This window comes from Scomber scombrus, chromosome 15, assembly GCF_963691925.1.
Source record: "Scomber scombrus chromosome 15, fScoSco1.1, whole genome shotgun sequence".
In the NCBI taxonomy this organism is placed as follows: domain Eukaryota; kingdom Metazoa; phylum Chordata; class Actinopteri; order Scombriformes; family Scombridae; genus Scomber; species Scomber scombrus.
The window spans coordinates 2,173,790-2,194,506 of record NC_084984.1 but is presented as its reverse complement, the minus strand read 5'-3'; the positions used below and the strand labels follow the sequence as shown (position 1 = coordinate 2,194,506).

Sequence of the window (20,717 nt, the reverse complement as noted above, 5' to 3'; positions counted from 1 at the left end):
CACGACTACATGTAGGCAGGCGGTCATCTGCACAAACACACACTCAACACCTGGGACACACCAGGACAGGATTGTTAGAATAATAATAATAATGCATTTTATTTAAAGGCGCCTTTCAAAGCACTCAAGGACACCTTACAAGGCTCATAAAACACAACAACAGTACATCAAACAATATAAATCAGGTAACATTTAGTGCAAAGATAAAGAATAAATATGAATGTGACTATAAAGTGCATCAGTACAATAAATAAACAAGAACGTGATGCATAGTTAGTGTGAGACAGAGTATGCAGCTCTGAATAGGAGCGTTTTCAGGCGGGATTTAAAGGTGGAAACAGAGTCAGAAGTGTGAATGTCTGGTGGGAGAGAGTTCCTGAGGCGGGGGGGCAGATCGGCTGAAAGCTCTTGACCCCATGATGGTAGTTAAGTTGGCAGATGGGGCAAAGAGCTGGTTGGCAGAGGAGGATCGGAGAGTTGGGGAAGGTGTGTAGATGTGAATCAGTTCAGAGAGATATGATGGTGCCAGGTTGGGAAGGATCTTGTAAGTGAGGAGTAGAATCTTAAAGTCAATGCAGGATTTGATAGAGAGCCAATGAAGCTGCTGCAGGGCAGGAGTGATGTGTTCAATAGTTATGTTAAATGTTATATTCTGTACTACACACACGCAGACACAGGCACACACATTTCTCTATTTCTCTTCAACAAACTAAGACAGTGGGTGGACAGAAAGTCTTATATTACAAAACAGAAAAACGCTTCAAATTTTTCTACTGAAAAGAATCAGTAGTCTTCTTTTTCCCCCAAAGTTATCATTCTTAGTTATTAGGTTATTAGAAATGATAGTAAACAAGTAAAATTGCTTAGAGAAACATTGTAAATGCTTCAGCTCTGACACATATTTGAATCACCAGTACTTCAGACGGAGAAACTGCTAAAAGGGAATGTTGAAGCTCATGCAAATGGACATAATAGATCAGTTTTGTAGCTTTTACTGCAATCCTTTTTGATGCTGTCTCCATCCTGCTGCTGCTGATGACGATGTGCTGATTCATTTCTTAATGACAAATTGTTTTGCTTTTTTCATGCATAATCAGGTGTTAATATTTTAATATTGTACACTCACTTGAAAGGTGTTTCCTTTTGAAGGAGATTAGTTTTAGGCTTTCATTTGAGGGTTCATAGTTAATCCAGGAACATCTTTAGGAAAATACTAATATTGCATTAATCTTCACCTAGCCATAACTTTGAACCATTTCTGTATTGTAGCTAATTTGTAATTTCAATCAGGAGAGACCAGAGATAAAGTAAAATATGTTTATTATGCAGATGATATTAATGATTAGGTATTATCATAGTCTTTGGCGCTTGGACTCTGCAGACTTCAGTCCTGAGCAGCAGCATGATAGATCCTCCCCAATGGAGTCCAGACACTGGTGGTGGTGCTGATGACTTCCATCAATCATCTCGGGCCAAATCACAACAAGTCATCTTAAGGTTTAAACTGATCGGGCTGATGAGGTTGAAGTGTTGCTTTGAGGAATCTGAAGACTGGGTGGTGATGGGGAGGAACAGCATCAAGAGAGCACCTGAGCAGAGAGGAAGAACATTTAAATAGACAGCTGCAATATGATAGGCTGACAATGAAGGTGTGTCACCGTGCTATTGGTTAGACTTGACCAGGTGATGTGAACAGCTGATGTGTCAATTGATGCTCCAGAAATAACAGCAAGGAAAATATGAGCTTTAACAGAGATCAGTATGAGCTGTAAGAAGGATCAGATGACTAAAGAATGAGAAATAACACTATGATGTGAGCAAACAAAAAGATGGTCTTCCTGTCTGAACTTTCGCTAATAATAATAATAATACTGAAGCCCTCCTCCAGCATCAGGAAGCTGATTCATTCAATTAGTGACTAATGTGCTTTTGTCATTTGCTGAGTCACAAACATGCAGCTATTGAGTTTCAAATGTATTAAATGGGTTTATTTGTACTGTATATATATTTTGGCCAATATTATGATATATGAATAATATGATGTTGTAATATCTTTACTTTATGCTTTATTTTAGTTCTTCTGCATCATTTTTGGTTTTACTGACTATCTTCCTTGCCATCTTTCTTCTTGTGTTACAGGGATTTCCTTCCCCGCGGTTCTGGCATTGTGACCCGTCGTCCGTTGGTCCTGCAGCTGATGAACTCGCCCACAGGTAAGGAAAAAATATTCCCATCAAGATCCATTCTTGTCTTCCAGGTCCTGGGATGTGTAGTGCTGTCAAAACTGAACGTGCTGCAGAATATTGAAGAACTGCTTGACCAAGATCCTTCATCGACTGACTGGTGGAGACTTCCTGGGTTAAATTTGCAGCTTAACTGATGTTTGTTTGTTTGAGGTTTGTCACTTGACGCCATCTTGCAGTGTGGAGCATAAAAAAGGAGCTGATCTGGGTCAAACCCCAATATCATACATATACCCCATTGTTCTTGTAATGGAAAGAAGAAAAATGGCAAGAATATACAAGAGAGAGTTGTTTCATCTGTTCTCCACAAGCCAGCATCTAGTGGCCGTTACCAGAATTACATCTTAAGGCACTTCAGCAAGCCATGTCTGTTACTGTAAAGACTGAACAGAATCTTTAATTTATTGTTATTAGGCTCAGCCATTTTATCTTAGACTCAGATCTGCACTTATCCCTTTATCATCATTCTTGTGTTTTGTTTTAAAATGTGAAATGCATACCAGCCCCATACCTACCATAACCTCCCTCCGTTTCCCGCTGCTGGTTAAACAGCCCCCCCCGTCCCTTAACATCATTTTTACTCCATTCGTCTCTACGGACTGGGAGATGTAGACAACAACATTGCGTTGCTATAGTTACATCTCATTTGGATGATTCACAGTCTGTTATGAGCAGCTCGGTCGTGGTGTGAAACTAAAATCAATTTGCACTTTTGTAGTTTGAATATATAGCCCCCCCCCCCCCCCCCCCCCCCCCCCCCCCCGAGCCCTACTGACAAAAATGGAAATGTTATTTTTAAGGCAAATCGTCCAATATCTTGTCTTTTGAAATAATGTAATTTAAGCAACTTTTTGATGGCACGAAGCAGATTTGAGGAGTCATAATTTATTTTCCACAAGTCAAATCAAACGACTACATATTTAAATTGACCATAAACTCCAGAACGACCCACAAGAGTGTTTGCCTTTGAATATTTTCTTTTAATAGGGAGACTGTTGTGATTATTTTCATGGAGAAAAAAGTTTTAAAATAATCACAATTCAATATTTCTCCAGTTTTCTGTTTTCTCTGTATATCTTATCTCCTTTCTTGTTCTATCTCTTTTAATCTTTCTGTTTCTGTTTTTTGTCTCTGCTGCTTCTCTGTCGTTGTCTAATCATCCACTTATCATTTATAATTGTCCTCCCTTTTCTCACAACTGTTTCCTCTTCTCGTCTGTTTCAGAGTATGCTGAGTTTCTTCACTGTAAGGGCAAAAAGTTCATAGATTTTGATGAAGTCCGGCAGGAGATCGAGGCAGAGACCGACCGGGCCACCGGAGCCAACAAGGGCATCTCCCCTGTGCCCATCAACCTGCGGGTCTACTCCCCTCATGGTGAGACTGACACAGCTCTATTTATACATGAATTTAGGGTCACTTGCATAATGTAGTTTTTTTTTTTAAACAAAAAAAACTTTTACACTTTTACATAATCTGATTTGGATCCAGTTTGTCAGTTTTCCATGTCTGACATTAATTAATTAAAGGCTGTACATCCAAGCCTTTTATTTAGCAACAGTGCATCTGAAGAAGCTCCATCATGAGCCAGCTTTCTCTTAAGTCCTCTTGTTCCCTTTTTCTCTTTGCAGTGCTCAACCTGACCCTAGTGGACCTGCCGGGGATGACAAAGGTGCCGGTGGGCGACCAACCTGCAGATATCGAGTCTCAGATTAGAGAAATGCTGATGCAGTTTGTCACCAAGGACAACTGCCTGATGCTGGCTGTTTCCCCAGCCAACTCTGATCTGGCCAACTCTGACGCTTTAAAGATTGCCAAAGAGGTCGACCCTCAGGGTAAGTGTATGCATACACACACACACACATGCACACACAAACATATTCACACACACAAAGTTTGAAGAAATGTACAGAAACCAGTTTAAAGAGGACACAACATATACAACTTTTTGTGATTTTCTGTAATTTACTGTATATAATGTTATATTATGAGATGTATATAAGAAATGGACGTAACATCCGTGACGTCACCCATTGGTTTGTGGACTGCTGCTTGGAAGCGAATAGTTTCGGATCTGAGCAGCGCCATTTTGAAAATTTCAGGTGCATGCTGGGAAAAATAAAAACAGGGATTCTACTTATATGGGCATCAGGAGGAGCATGAGGCGCCCTCCTGAACCTGTGAACCAATCAACCTGTCAATCACGACGTAGCCACGCCCTAATGCATACCCTGCTTTATCGTCAAATATAAAATCAGGGAGGCCAAAATGTCCCAAATGAACATCATACTGCATTGAAGAAGGCTTTAAACTAGCGATTGAGACCATAAACACATTTTGAAAACGTTTACTGAGGTTAGAAATCAAGTGAGAAGTTGGTGAATTCTCCATTGACTTGTATAGAGACGGAAGTCCTTTTGACACCAAAACGGTCGCCCCCTGGTGGCCTTTTGATAGAATGCAGTTTTAAGTTACTTCCGCATTGGCATCATTTCAGAGGACCAGAACTCCCCGCCTGGTGTTAATCATGGTCAAAGTTCCAAAACTTGAGGTGAGTGTATGTGAAAGTCAAAAGCCAGAGCCTCAGTCTGCTCTGAATGCTCTCTTGCAATGTTACTTACTCCATTGAACTGACGTCAAATTGCGAAAAAATGGCCTTCAGTTAGACTTTGTTGCTCATGTTGTTATTAATTGGGTTGTTTTTATCATCATCTTGCATATTTCAAATTGAATTTTGGCTTAAACATATATGGATGTATTTGAGAAGTTGACATTTTGATTAAAGCAAGTGAAACACAGGTGCAACTACTGTTTGTTTACGTGAGATACATTTTTCTTTTTTTAAACTGTCAATCATACAAAGATACTTCAGTATTCAGAGCCTCAGAATGTACCTGAAAATGTGCATGATACATCTTCTAAGTATAATTTTGATGTTCTCAAACCTTACTTGACTATTTTCATTTTACTGTGTTACTTTGTAATTCTACTCCACTACAACTCAGAGGGTATTGTGTTGTAGGCCTATTTTTTTTAAAAACCCCACTTTAGTTACTTTTCAGATTGAAATGTTCACCTGAAAGATAGGATCACCACTTAAAGTCTTACACCTAGTTACAGATTTAAAAAAATGTCATTTCATTTAGGTCAAATTTTAAAAGCAGGACTTCTGCAATGAATATTTTACACTATGATATTGCTCTTTTTAATAATTGAAGGATCCAAATATTTCTTCCACTACCGACAGAAACAAACAATGGCTGCACCGCTATCATGAGAGATTGAGGGTATTTCTCACCAGATGTGCACATCAAGTATTAACATATACTATTCTCAGTTTAGTTGAGTTTATAGAGGTGGTTTGTGCAGACGATAAATCATTCTGGTGTGTTTGTGTGCACTTAGGGTTGAGGACCATCGGTGTGATCACCAAGCTGGACCTGATGGACGAGGGGACGGACGCTAAGGAGATCCTGGAGAATAAACACCTTCCACTAAGGAGGGGTGAGCACACAAACAGTACCTCTTTTCTACTTCAGAGCCCTCGCAATGACACACTGTTTCCCTCTTGTGGTAATAAGGCAGTTGTACTCAAATGCTCCAACTGCTGTGAAAGGAAAAAAAAGGGGAGAGACAGGGAGGGAGAAATGGAGGGAACAGGGCGCTATAAAACAATACTGAGCGAAGAATCAAAGCAGAAACAGAAAGGTATATAGGAGGAGTTGTAAGGGAGAGGTGGCAGTGGGGAAAGAGAAAAACCCTGTCTTGGAAAAGAGCTTGCATGTATCTTGTGGGTTGCCCTTTATTGCAATGTGCTGATGTGGTGCTTTTCTTTTCCATTTGCACTTGGTTAGGGCCCAGGCATGTGCTTTTGAATATTTTCCATGTCCTTTGTTTTTTCTATGTTTTTTTTCCCCCTGTCTTTTCCTCCCCGTCTCTCTCCGTCTAATGCTGTAGATGTTCACATTTACAAGCCTGCTGGCTCACAGTTGCATTAGTTATAGAGCATGAAACAGCCTTTAACTGAGTGATGCATGAGAAAAAACTTAACTGGAGGTGAAATGGGATCTGCTTGACCTGAACTCTCTTGGTTGTTTCTCTTTTTATTTTTCTCTTTCTGCCTCAAAAACTTTGACATACAATTCTTTTGTGATTCATGTATTTCCTCTTTCCTCTCTGTCTTTCCTCCATCCTTCCTTCGTCTGTATTCTTTAATCCAACGTCTCTTAAAATGTGGTTTTGCTCAACCGAACATTATTAAACACAGTTTTTAAGCGGCTCGGTCCTGGAGGGGCTGCTCATTCTGGATTTGGCTGCTCAAACTCAGTTCATATGTAGACAATAAAGAGCCCAGCACAATCCCAGATTGCTACAAGACTATAGTCTACTATCTTCAACTCATATTACTAGTCAGGCCACAAGCATTGAATTCGTTCCAGTCTGCTCTATAAAATTCAAGGAAGTTTTGAAAGGAGTTGGGTCTGGTTTCTGTATTGTAAATGTCCGTTGGATTCTTTATGTCCAGGTTACATTGGTGTGGTGAACAGAAGCCAGAAGGACATAGATGGAAGAAAGGACATCAATGCGGCTATGGCTGCTGAGAGGAAGTTCTTTCTCTCTCACCCTGCGTATAGACACCTGGCCGACCGTATGGGCACTCCATACCTCCAGAAAACACTCAATCAGGTAGATAAAAGAGGAATGTATTGGCACTTTCCAACATCCCCCATATTCCCAGTGATCTAATTTTGACCTTTAACCTGCACAGCAACTGACCAACCACATCCGAGACACCCTGCCGGCTCTGCGGTCCAAGCTGCAGAGTCAGCTTCTTTCGATAGAGAAGGAGGTGGAGGAGTACAAGAACTTCAGACCTGACGATCCATCTCGCAAGACCAAGGCTCTGCTCCAGTGAGTAGATACAGCATATATGTAGATAGACAAGTAGATAGACACATAGATTCATTGATATCTGTTCCTCTGTCTTCTCTCAGGATGGTGCAGCAGTTCTCTGTGGACTTTGAAAAGTGTATAGAGGGATCTGGGGACCAGATTGACACGGCTGAGCTGTCAGGTGGCGCCAGGATCAATCGTATCTTCCATGAACGCTTCCCCTTTGAACTGGTCAAGGTGTGTGCGCGCCAGATTTTGTGTTTATTGGTGTGATTTGGTTTTTATTATTTTACTGATCATCATCACTTAAGCTATGCCAAATAGTTTGCATGACAGTATAGTGTAAGGTAAACCATATATTATATTCCTATATTTTTAAAATGTCATAATTACAAAAATATAAAACTGTTTTTTAAAATAATACTCAAAAAAAGAAAGGTAAAGGGTTGATAAGGGCACCATCACAGGCACAAAATAAATGGTTAGGGTCAAATTTAATCAGCACATTTTAATAAATATATTGCAGGAACACAATAAACTGTAAAATCTGTGTAATATTTAATCTTCACTGAAACACTCAATGACATCATTGGCTACACACAATTATCTATGTTTTCCTTTCTCTGTTGATAGAAGTTTTATTATCATAATATTGCATATAATAAATGCATAAACAAGTGCCTTAATCCATGTTAGCAGCAGGGGTAATGTTTAGCATACTAACATCTGGTACTTGGCACTAAATAATAATAATAATAGGTGTGATTTATATAGCGCCTTTAACAAACCCAAGGACCAAGTATTGTGGACCTCATGGTGGCGCTAGAGGAAAAGTCAGAGGATCACAAAAGTCATTAAGATTTTTATCCTCTGGGATCCATAAATATCTTTATCAAATTTCATGACTCGATAAACCAAGAGAGACCAACATTGCCATCCACAAATGCATGCCACTAGCATGGGTAATAAAAAGATAATGAGAGTGTAATATGGTTATTTAAGTACTGTGGAAAATAGTCAGCAGCATAAGAAGAAAGAACAAGCCTTTCTCTCTGTATCATTTCCCTATCTGAGAAGAAGAGAAGGCCTCCATCCATCAGGACTTTAGATTCTGGGCTTTTCTGACCTAAACATTCCTTGTTTCCTCTTTGCCTGTTTAACCCACTGCTTCTCCCAGAGTCATCTCTTCACTCTCACTTCTCTCACCTCACCTTCCTCACTGTGTGTCACCACATCCATCCTCATTTAATCCCTCCTCCACATCCTGTGTGTTCACATTTCATCATCTTTACCCCGAGTCTGTCCTTCCTCCATCCACCTTCCCTGACCTCTCTCTCTCTCTCTCTCTCTCTCTCTCTCTCTCTAAACCCTTTACCTCACGCCCTCTTTTACATGTATCCCTTTTTCATTTTCTATCTTTGAGCCCTTCCTCTTCCTCCTTTCATCCATCTATCCATCTCACCCCTCCGTCCTCTCTCACCCTCCCTCTGAGGATATAAAACTTACTGTCTGGGACTGAGGCTGCAGGAAAATGCCCCGTATGTTTCCCACTAAAAAGACAGAGCAGGTTGCTTTCTAACCAAAAGTTTGGCTCATGACACAGAAAACCCTCACTGTCTGCCAGATACATAAGAAGTCAATTCATCATTATGTTTTATATGTTTATAATCCATCATTCCAAGTTACTATTAAACCCTATTGAGGCAATAAAAACTGAGATTCTTTGACAAACATATTAAAAACAGATTTTTTTGGGAACATAGTAGCTCAGTTTAAAAGCAACTGTCAGTGCTATAGTCTGAAATGAGAAGTCTGAGAAGATGTAAGAACAACCAAGACATTTAAGAAATAGTAAAGCATACAGTACCCAATGGTTCCCTACATTACTTGTGTAATTTACTACTTTGAATCACTTTTAAAGAAATAAATATCCAATAATTTACAAGAACAAAAAAAGGCAGTAAAAATAAATAAATATGAATTTGTGTATTTCCTAAAATGTGGAACTATTCCTTTAATCGTCTCAGATATTGTTGCACTGGTATTATTAGTGGAAAATGGATCATACTGACAATAACAACAAAAACAACAGAGGGCGTAATAATAAGATTGAAACATGCATTTTATGAGCAGCAGTTTTATGAGTTTAGTTTATGAGTGTAGCTCTGAATCCTTCCCGTTGTCGTCTCTGTTTCAGATGGAGTTTGATGAGAAAGAGCTCCGCAAAGAGATCAGCTACGCCATCAAGAACATTCATGGCATCAGGCACGTATGCCTTTCATTTCACCCCTCCGTCTCTCCTTAGCTCCCTTCATCTCTACGTCTCAGTCACCTCTGCTGTATCCAATCTAATCGCTAAGATCTCTAGACTTAGACTGCGTGCTGTGTTGCATACCGATAACTTAATTGACAGAGGAGATGTGGGATCAGAGAGGTGACTACTGGTTGCATGATACTTATTGTTTTGGCCTTCCTTTGTGCTTTGTGTTTGTTTGTCTTTCCCGTGCTGTTGTTTGTCTGTCTTCTGTCTGATTGGTGAAATCCTGCAACTTTCTCTCTCTGTTCTTATTCTGTCTCCCTTTTGCATGTGGACCATGTGTGTATTTGTATTGTATTGAATTATCCAAAAGGACTGAAAACATCATAAAATCATCAGTTTATATTTGGTCTATCTAAATCAGACTTGGTTTTACAGTATGGCTGTTGTGTCAAACATTACTGTACTTTGATTTATTTCCATGATGGAGAGAATATTTTTGGTTTCTACTTGTTATCTCTTTGCTAAAGTATTTATAGAAACATGTAGTTGCTGGTTACTAAAATACCAGAAGACAATTTATGAATAATTGAAGTTTTAAAACATTGCTGTGGAAGTTCATATTCAGACTTGTACAAAGGTGTATTTTTGGGTCCAGAGCACGCCATCGGCCATCCCTTTAACACAAGCCTTCAATCCCACAGAAATCAGAAATGATGACGGACACTTGGCTAGTTTCACATCTGAGTTAATCATTTAAGAGGAAGCTGTTTCTTAGCAAGTGATTTACACATTACTAAACTATGTTACGAGCTTGTAGTTACTAAGAATTAGTAAGTAGTAACTAGTGCAACCCGGTCCAGGACTATATGAAATATGCAACTTGGAGAAACTTCACCATGGAAATAAATTAGATACATTCAATTTTAATTGTCAAGTGAGATCCTGTTCATCCTCCTCAGGAATAAAACACCAACCAGTCAATGTAACAAACTAACTCTCAACACATTTGGAGGGAAAATGACTGGATGTAATCAAAGTGGCCAACAGATAACTTGAAATGACTTGATATGTACTGAATGTTACTTAATATTTCCTTAATTTGGCTCCATTTCCTTTCCTTCTCTACTGTTTATGTTTGTCATTTGGGAAAAACTCACAGATTCAGGGTATTTCTTTACAATTAACACTTTTCTCTTTGCCCAATCTTCTTCCCTCCTTTTTTTCTTTCTTTCTCTCCACCATCCTCCTCTTTTTTTTTTTTTTGGCCTCGTGGCTGGTTCTCTCTCTGATGAGCAGAACCGGCCTCTTCACCCCGGACATGGCCTTTGAGACCATTGTGAAAAGGCAGATTGGGAAGATTAAAGAGCCTTGCACCAAATGTGTGGACATGGTCATTTCTGAGCTAGTCAATACGGTTAGGCAGTGTACCAAAAAGGTAAAAAAAATGGAATTAAACAGTGGAGCACCCCTTTTTTTATTTTCAACCCTCATCTGCAAAGTCCCTCTGCTGTTCACTCCCCTCCACTGTAACCTGCGGTACACCTGCCTGCCTATACTGGACCGCTTCGGACAGGCTGGCCGTAGTAGAGAGCTGAAGAAACCAGTGTGGAAGCTGAGTGGTTATTAATATATGGTTGCCAAGAAAAGAGTCAGTGACATTAAGACATGATTAAGAAATAATTACCAACATTATTTTGCTTGGATCTTTTTCATGGTCTTGTTCCTTTTTGAGTTCAGAAATTTTGACATTTTTTAACAAAGTGTTTTTACTCAAATATACTTTGAAAAGCAAGAATCAGCAGCTTCAGTTAACTTGTTTCTGCCTGTTTTTTTCTGTGTTAATTTTGAGCTGTGTCCATTTTCCATTAAATTTCCCTCTAAAAGTATAGACTGTATATTAACTTTAATTTTACTGCAATAACAAGATGATGTTTTCTATTTAGTTTGCACAAATAACGATCTAAACATGACCTAAAATAATGTTTTACGTACAAGATAAAAAAATATAATCTTTCTGGACTTTGGGGCTTCCATACAACATAGTTTTTTGTCATTTCCAGTATCTACCTGGAGAAAATTGTTGATTTTTGTTCCGCTGTGAGCAGCTCCTACATTTCCTTTGTGCATAAACAGCACACTAAAAAACTCTGAAGTATGAATACACACTTTAAACTTAAGTATGCACACATTCAGTCTACTCTGCTTTACTCAAAACCTGCAGAAAATTGGTATTTAGTGTGGAATCGGGACACAGCTTAAGCTTAAGTAGTTTTCAATTCAACTCTACTCCAGAAATATTAGATTAGGAAAGTATTAAGAAAGTAATCCTCACAAAGCTTGAGCAAGGTACTCTTTTCACCTTTGCTTGTGCACAAAGAAATGCACTTGATAGGAAGATAATGTGTCAATTATTTTGAATTACTGGCAGCCATATTGGATGACCTCAGCGTCCAGACTTCGTTGTGTGTGAGATGGCAGCCGTGCACCTGCAGCAGACAGGAGCCATGATGATGATTATGTTTTAACTGCGGCTCAACAAGCCTCGGTGGGCTGGTGAGCGTGGCCAAGAGAAAGAGCAGTAGTCTCTATCCAAATTGATCCACTGTGACCAAACAATTTCAACAGCGGTTGGACTGCAACAACCTGGAGGCCTTTGGGATGATAAATGTTATGATTAGGATCCCGCTGGCAAGTTAGAGGAAAAGGAGGGATGGGCCGGGGAAGGGGATCGGGGGAAAAGGGATCAGGGTGTCTTGGCTGAACGCCGGGGTGCACAGCTGCGGTCTCTTGGTGCGTCGCTTGGAGTTTTTGGCTGTTGGAGTTGTTCAGGCTGGAAGCTCTCTCTATTTCCCTCTCCTTTCTCTGGTTTTCTCTTTGCTCTTCATTGATAGAGAGAGACTCCAGCTCTGTCTTGTTTTAGAATGGCTTGACGAGAAACCAAATGTCTCACTTGCATTTTCTTCCTTCTGTGCTGTTTCTCCCCCCTACCCCCCCCCCCCCCCCCCACCCTACCCCACAACCCCCACACTCCTTGTCTTTTTAAAAATATGTTGTTTCTTTTGTTCCATGTCCAATTTCTACCTACCTTATCCATGTATCGTCCCTCTCACTTCCCATCCCCTGTTTCTATTTGACTCACCCTTTTCATTTTCTCCCTTTTCTTCTCGTCTTTACTTTTATCTCCTCTTACAACTCTTCATTTGGTGCTTTTACTTCTCCTCTATCTCCACTTTTTTTGTTTGTTTTCGTATTGTTTTTCTTTCTTTTTTTTCCACCCCTGTCTCCTGTGCCGCCTGCCTATCCCTACCCCTACAGGACGGGGCTGTTCACCCCTGACCTGGCCTTTGAGGCTATAGTGAAAAAGCAGATCCAAAAGCTGAAGGAGCCCACACTGAAGTGTATAGATATGGTAGTGAGCGAACTCACCTTCACCATTCAAAAGTGTAGTCAAAAGGTAAAATGCCAAAGAGAAGCAAGTCACTGTCACTATCTCTGTTAACCGTACAGGTAGGGGTAGACCGATGGCTCTAAACCAGACATAATCTGCTTCCTGCGAGTGTAGTATTTTATAAACGCAATTTATTTTTATTTTTAAAGTTACTGAAGATTGACTATTAGATCTAGATAGATATAGTGAGAGTTGGATATTATATTTCTTTTTAAATCTTTGTTGGGGAGAATGATGAATAACTCTCTTCTTGGTCAGCTTTTCTTTTAATAAATAATTATCTGTTGTGTGTTAATATTTAAAGCTAAAGTAAATTTGGTGCTATATTTAACAACCACAAATGTAAACTTTATATAATTCAAGCAACATACGTCTGACAATTCATTGTATAGAGCCAAAATTCATTAATCATTTATGACACATTTAAATAGCTCTAACTTTTAAGCTAACGTTTGTAAAAGCTACACCTAGAAATGATGAACTTTACAGTATGTTGACTCTTCTTAAAAGATAACAAATTGTATTTGAGAATACAAAAATACCAAATTTAACACAAACTGTAATTATGATTTGTTGTCTTCATGTATGCCTAATAAATATATTAAACCAAGAGTCAACGGCAATGCTAGCTGAACTCTGAAGCTGTACTTAACATGCTAACATGCACATGTGTAAACCATAGACTCTACATATAATGGACGTAACATCCGTGACGTCACCTACTTTATCGTCACATATAAAATCAGGGAGGCCAAAATGTCCCAAATGAACATCATACTGCATTGAAGAAGGCTTTAAACTAGTGATTGAGACCATAAACACATTTTGAAAACGTTTACTGAGGTTAGAAATCAAGTGAGAAGTTGGTGAATTCTCCATTGACTTGTATAGAGGCGGAAGTCCTTTTGACACCAAAACGGTCGCCCCCTGGTGGCCTTTTGATAGAATGCAGTTTTAAGTTACTTCAGCGTTGGCTTCATTTCAGAGGACCGGAACTCCCCACCTGGTGTAAAAATAATAAAATTTAGAAGGTTAGTGTTTACTATGTTCATTTATTTATTTATTTTTAGCATTTTAGTATCTTTACGTGGTAATTAGTGCAAACTACTGTGAGACCAGCTCATGTTCAATGTATTGCAATTAATACATTTATGTAAACTGACTGAGAATAAATGTCCACTCTAAATAAAATAAATAATAGATACAAACATCAGAATTATAAAGCAGGTATAACAAGTACACAAATATTTCCTCTAAAACATTCAGTCTGCAGTTATCGGTCTATCCTTACTCATTCAAGATTTTACTAGTATCACCATATAATCCACATTTTAATTACATTTTCTTTTTCATTTGTTTTCTGTAAATTATTGGCCACATACTGACAATTTAATAATTTTTTGTGTCTCAACACTGCATGTTAAATAGTTTTTAATTTTATATTTGACCTCATGATGTCTAAAACTCCTTCTAAAAGTTTTTTTTGTCTTCGTCAGTATGGTTTAATTTAGTGGCGTGACTGATTGTGTAGTTCCACTCACCGACTAAATGACGTTTCTTTGATCGCCTTTTTTAATTTTTCTTTCACCCTCTCCATCCTGTTGTCCTCTAACCCTCTGAACCAGCTGCTTCCTCGCAAAGCTGACCAAAAAAAATAAAATAAAAAAAGCGTGACCTCTTGTGGATTTTTCCTCTCTGTCACACTTCTATCTGGATTTCACTTTCAGAGACTTACTGTTTTTAAAGATACTGTATTATAATATACAGTGCTGGAGAAAATCCACAAAGGGGTCAGTTTGAAGTCTTCCTCCACCGCCCCCCCCCCCCCCTCCTACCTCTATCCCATCCCTCTTTCCCTGCTCCTTTGCATCGCATGCCAATCTGAATGTACATTTCCGCATGCTGCCACGTTTCTTTCTACAGTCAGTGTTGTGTTTCTGTTTATTTATTTTTTTAAGCAGATTTTTAAGGCTTCAAGTTGCAATGCATCTTTATTATTAGCAGAAAATGATGTTCCTTTCAGTTGCTTGGGCATCAAATACAGTTGGTCAAGTTTTAATTTTAATAAAGTTTAATTTTTCGTGGGTTTCTTCATTAATTTGAATGCATAAAACACTCAAATGAATTAACAGAGTTTTCATTGATATTGGGTCAGTGGTGACAATGAAAACTTTCAAAAAAGTCAAAAGAGTGATTTGACATTTAAACTGCAAGTTTATGCTCTTGCTTAACAGATTTGGAGTTTTTATTATGTGGTGAGCTTGTGATGAGCTTATATTATATTATAGCTATTATTAAAAAGCACAAGGTGTATGCAACAAATTCATATTTAAATGACCTCAGAGTGTTTTTTTTGTTAGTTTCTTAATTGAAGTTAACATTTCAGTTTTAATGCCAGTGATCAGACATCATGGTGACATCAACAGTGTGTCCCATGATTATAAAGCATCTGTACTTTATGGATATTAAGTGCTTTGTAATTGGACCAAACCCCAGAAGTAGCCAATCTAGTAGCCGATCTACCGATATCCGCTCACTCTCCAAACCCAGCTGACAGACATGCGAGATGCATTGTAACTTGAAAGGAAACAGCGATATATACTTTTCTGTGATTTTGGTTTCAATTTTTTTTCTTTTCCTCTCACACTTCTTAAAAATGTGTCTGTGTCACATTGGAGGCCCACCAATGTCTGCGTTCGTGGGTTTGCAATGAGCTCATGGAAAAAAAGACCCACAGTGTGCTGGGAAAAGGAAGCTTTTCTGCCAGGAACATTGTTTATTCTGTGTTTGTGTGGTAATATCACAGACTTTGCGCTATTCCTTTTGCATTTGTCCCATATTGCCAACAAGTAGATATTTTGCATATAAAATCCACTCAAATAAACCAACTGATCAGTTTGTGCAGTGGCTAGAGCTGAGTCTGGGATAAATGCCTCAAAACATAACATGTCTGATTGTGTTTCTGTATTTTGTTACAATGGTGGAACTGTGTGTTGTGGTTCAGTGAGAAGAGTAATGTGGTGGTTTATAGAAGCTTGTGACAATGTTTGTGTGTGTGTGTGCGTGTCTGCTGGCATCTGTGTTTGGTTTTTTGCTACCTACCTACTGTGCTCTATGCTCACAGCTGGCTCAGTACCCCATGCTCAGAGAGGAGATGGAGAAGATCGTCACCCAGCACATCAGGGACAGAGAAAACCGCGCCAAGGATCAGGTAACACTCACCAAAATGTCTTGTGAAGGTATGAATCTCCCAAAGCTCTAATAAATGTAAAACAAATGGACATTCATTGATAGCATCTCCCTCTTCGTTCAGGTGTTGCTGCTGATTGACATCGAGTTGTCCTACATGAACACCAACCATGAGGACTTCATTGGATTTGCCAAGTGAGTTTCTGTCTTTCATTTCTTTCTCTCCATTGTTGAGGGTATACATGTGCATTGTTAAGTGCTCACAGATTCATCAGTCCATGTGGTGTTTGACAGTATCTCCTCACGTGTGTTTCGTTGTGCAGCGCTCAGCCGAGGATCAACCAAATGAACAAGAAGAAGACAGCTGGCAATCAGGTGCTTTGATCACATACAGACAGACACGTCCACAGTTCTGTAGACCTTCACTGTTATTTTTGTAGGTCATGGCACAGAGGTGTGTGACTCTCTTTAAGCTACTCTTGATATGCAGGAACATGATTCCAGGCCGAGCATCCAAGTCTGTTTTGTCTGTCGGCCAGCAGCACAAACATCTGAACTTCATACAGTCTTTCCCCAAGGCTTTGTTCTGTTAGCACTCAGCTCTCTGTTTTGCCCATGCTAAATGTAGTGCAGCTATACAGTATCTTGTTACCCTGGGCAACAATCCATGTGCTACACAGACACACACACACACACACACACACACACACACACACACACGCACACACACACACACACACACACACACACAATGCAACCTTGCACATGTTACTGTACAGACGCTAATAGACAACAGTTGTCCGATCATGAAACAAAGTCACGGTGATGTCGGCAGAACCTGAGGTCCATTGTGAAAAAGCTGATGGCTCGATCAACAACAACAACAACAACAACAATAATCATAATATTAATGTGAAATAGAAAGCAACCAGAGAGCGGATACCTTTGCCAAGTTTGCACAATCCTTAAAATCTTTCAGTTATACTAATAAGAGAAAATTATTTGGAATTTTAAATCACCATCTGGATCGCAGACGCATAGTGATGGACAGTCATGCAATACATGTGACAGATTTTTTTCATTTAAGTAAAAGCGGTAAATGATGAGAAAATAGTAAAAATGCTCAAATACTGGAGGTTGGAAAAAAAAAAGAAATCCAAGATGTGCATCTCGATCTGAAGCTAGACTAAAAACAAATCGCCTGCTTGAGTTTAACTTTCCACAAAATATCACTGGAATCTGTTCACACATTTTTAAGGTTCAAAATTTTAAAAACTTTATTGCCTGTCATATAATAACAGAAATTCCTCTTTGACACAGATCAGTCAAATGGCGCTTTTCCACTACACAGTTTCAGCGGTATGGTTCCAGGAACCTTTCCATTACAAAATAGTACCTACTCAACGTGGGCGGGGTCGTCATAGCACGGCTCCGCGAAACTGCCGTGACTTCGTTTTATAAGCGACACAAACACATAAACAATGGAGGACATGGAGGCGATGGTGTACTTGCTGCTGTATGAGGCTTTCTGTCTCACACAAAGCAAGAAAACTATGTAACTATGGTAACGCTGCTGCCGGTATTTAAAAATGCCGGGTTTGATTCTTGTGTGGGACGGCTCATGACGCTTCCAGCAACAACTACCAATCAGCGGCCAGCAGTGTGTCGACGTCACATTTAGTATCGGCTCGGCTCGCTTGGAACCTCACCAGAGCAGGTACTAAAAAAGTACCAGGTACCAGGTACTTTCCCTAGTGGAAACGCAAAAAGAACCGAGGCGAGGCGAGGCGAGGCGAGGCGAGGCGAGGCGAGGCGAGGCGAGTCGTGCTGGAACGGTGTAGTGGAAAAGTGCCAAAAGAGAAAGGTGGACAAATGTAACAATAACAAAGACGGAACAGTAAAAGAGTCAAATAAGTTATGAATGCCAGCTTTAACACAGGTAAAATATGCAAGAAAGAGAGGGCGGGGGGGTAATTGGGGTGTGTTCCCGCTCCTGAAACTGCGCTTCACAAGCTTCGATAGCTGGAAGAAGTGGTGTTTTTTTAGATGTTGAGATGCTAAATAAAAGACAACAAGCAAACATGACTAAGAAACAAAACGTCCTCAGAAGGAAACATTCAAATATGACCCAATAACCAAACAGACACAGTATGAGTCACAATATCAGTTCAATTATATACATTAACAGCACAGTCAACAGCTTTTGCATGACTTGCATTCTGCTTTTTTCCTCCTGAAAGCACTTACATTCTCTTCAACTTTTCACACCCTTTAATATTATTATTGAATTGTGTTTTCTGTATTTTTACCTTCTTGTTTCTTCTTAGTGATTTTTCTCTTTTTTACTGTGTTCTTTCCCCCCATGTTTCCTTCTCTCTGTGGCTTGTTTGCTTCAGGATGAGATCATGGTGAGTAATGCTCTAATGTTTCTACGCTCTGCATATGTCAGATCACATGTGTCTTTACATGTTTGAGCTTGGATGTCATCTACGTGTGCTGGGCTACAGGTGAAAGTGGATTCCTGAGTGCGTCTATGAATGTGTGTGTTACTAAGCTTCATATTCTCAGCAGATGGGCAGGTGGCTGTGGCGGGGGATGCTTGGCTGCTTCCCTTTCCTCTCTCTTTCAGCTGTGTCCTCCCTGCAGGCACACACACTCACACTCATACACACACTTTGACGCCGCAGGGTGAAATGTGTTCTATAAAACGCTATCGTACACTGTTCAGCCCAGAGTAACATAAAAGAGCTAAATCAAGATGTAATGTTCTTGTGTTAATGTCACAGGCAGCTTTCAGTCTCAGGTTAGAGATGCTGATTGTGGCTTCGACACTGAGGCCGGTTTGCTTTGGTAGTTAAGAGACCCCCGCCAGCAGTAGTTTGAACTATATTAAGAGAAGTTCACTCATAGCGTTCTTGACTTTCATCTTAAAAAAGTAGAAAAGCGAAGACAGAAAGAAACAAAGAGAGATCAAAAAGCGACTATTTCAAACTCTCTCTGGCTCCGTCTTTTATTTCCTACCTCTCCCCCCCCCCCTTCATCCACAGTCAAGGAGGAGAAACCTGCACTGTGGTCAACATATGTCACCCTTATAGCCGTCAGTTGTCATAACAACCACCCAGATTGTGGTCAAAGGTCAGGGGCACATAGTAAACAAAGTGGTGATCTTAACTTCCTGTTTACAGATGGATGTACTTGGCCCTCAACGACCCCACAGCTTCTGGAGTTTATGGAGTTATAATCAATTATGTAGATAGAAAGATTCATTGTGTGATGAAAATGAATGAGAGGCAGCCACATTGTGTTCAAACATATATATATATATATTTATAACTTCCTTTATCAATTCTAATCTAAGATGCCAAACTTTACACTAAGCATTACAACATGAATCAACTCAAAGTGTTTAAATTATTGTAAACGCACAAGATGGTACAGTATAGATCTGGAGACAGATGCACACCAAGATACAAGTTAAATGCCATAATTAAAACAAGTAATTGAGCTTTTAAAATAATCAATTGAATAAGACAACAATCAAAGATTAATAAATGGTAAAAGAGAACAGACAAATGTTGGGTTATTGGTGAAACTGTAATGCCTGAACAGTGACTTCAAACCACAAATGATTTAAATATGTTAAATCTTTGTCAGATTATGATTTGGATCTAAATTATCTATTGAAATAAATGTATAGTTTGGAGTCAGTGTGGAGATGTTGCTCTTCTCATTCTTGTAATTTTGAGTTAAATAAGTAAAATGAAATCAATTTTCAACATTACGTAGAAACATAGAAAAACTGTCTTTCATTTAAATATTTCACTCAGATCAACAGTGAAAACATTAAATAAAATGCTGAAACCATCAGTAATAGAATATATATATATATATATATATATATATATATATATATATATATATATATACATATATGAGAGGAAATTAACCATCAGAGTTTATGTGGAAAAGTGGTGCTTATACCCAGTAGCGTGCGGTGGTGTTTCAGTCAGGGCCAGCACCAAAATCCAACTTCACAAAGAGAGAGAGAGAGAGAGAGAGAGAGAGAGAGAGAGAGAGAGAGAGAGAGAGAGAGAGAGAGAGAGAGAGAGAGAGAGAGAGAGATATTAGCCCAACAGCAGCGCCAATCTGGTCCAGAGAAAGTTTAAAAAAAATAAAAAAACTAGCACTCACCGATGACTTGTAGATGAAATCCATCCTGCGATCCTTCATGATGAAAAAGGCCCGAAGCAGGTCCGCAATCATATCTTTATCTACCGATCTTGCTGTTAAATCAACCGCCATCACCTTTCCAGAATAACAGACATCGTCATTACGTCATCACGCACCTGCCCATGGGCCAATCAGCAGAGCTTATTTGAATGACGACGCCCAGGCCAGCACTAGAAACTCTGCTTGACTTAGGGGCGTTCTGTAAATAACACATCAACATTTGATTGGCTGATGATACGGTCACTCAACGTTACGCAGCCAATAGCAGCGTCCAGCTCGATCAGAGGCTAGCAATGCAACTACTGCTGGCCCCAGCAGAGGAGCTGTGATGCGTTTATAGGACATAGGAGATTTGAGCTCCACGAAATATAACCATTCGTTTTCTGGATAAAGTTGCATACTGAACAAATAATTGACTCCAGATACATTTCAGAATGAAAAAACTGAAAAAATACAT

The 20,717-nt window shown here is 39.4% G+C and overlaps 2 protein-coding genes across 4 annotated transcripts in view; one reads left to right on the top strand and one right to left on the bottom strand.

The window, feature by feature from the left end:
• The window catches only part of golga2 (golgin A2), a 178,650-nt gene that overhangs the window by 104,004 nt on the left and 53,929 nt on the right, over positions 1-20,717 (bottom strand). The gene's annotated exons all lie outside the window — the stretch shown is intronic.
• Positions 1-20,717, top strand: part of dnm1a (dynamin 1a) — a 59,769-nt gene that overhangs the window by 12,083 nt on the left and 26,969 nt on the right. For all 3 annotated transcript variants that reach the window (XM_062434027.1, XM_062434028.1, XM_062434029.1), the window contains exons 2-14: positions 2,140-2,213; positions 3,468-3,617; positions 3,872-4,075; positions 5,646-5,744; positions 6,766-6,926; positions 7,009-7,151; positions 7,235-7,370; positions 9,331-9,398; positions 10,690-10,828; positions 15,966-16,052; positions 16,155-16,225; positions 16,354-16,405; positions 18,427-18,438. In XM_062434027.1, coding sequence (XP_062290011.1) covers positions 2,140-2,213; positions 3,468-3,617; positions 3,872-4,075; positions 5,646-5,744; positions 6,766-6,926; positions 7,009-7,151; positions 7,235-7,370; positions 9,331-9,398; positions 10,690-10,828; positions 15,966-16,052; positions 16,155-16,225; positions 16,354-16,405; positions 18,427-18,438 — 1,396 coding nt within the window. The remainder of the gene's footprint in view (positions 1-2,139; positions 2,214-3,467; positions 3,618-3,871; positions 4,076-5,645; positions 5,745-6,765; positions 6,927-7,008; positions 7,152-7,234; positions 7,371-9,330; positions 9,399-10,689; positions 10,829-15,965; positions 16,053-16,154; positions 16,226-16,353; positions 16,406-18,426; positions 18,439-20,717) is intronic.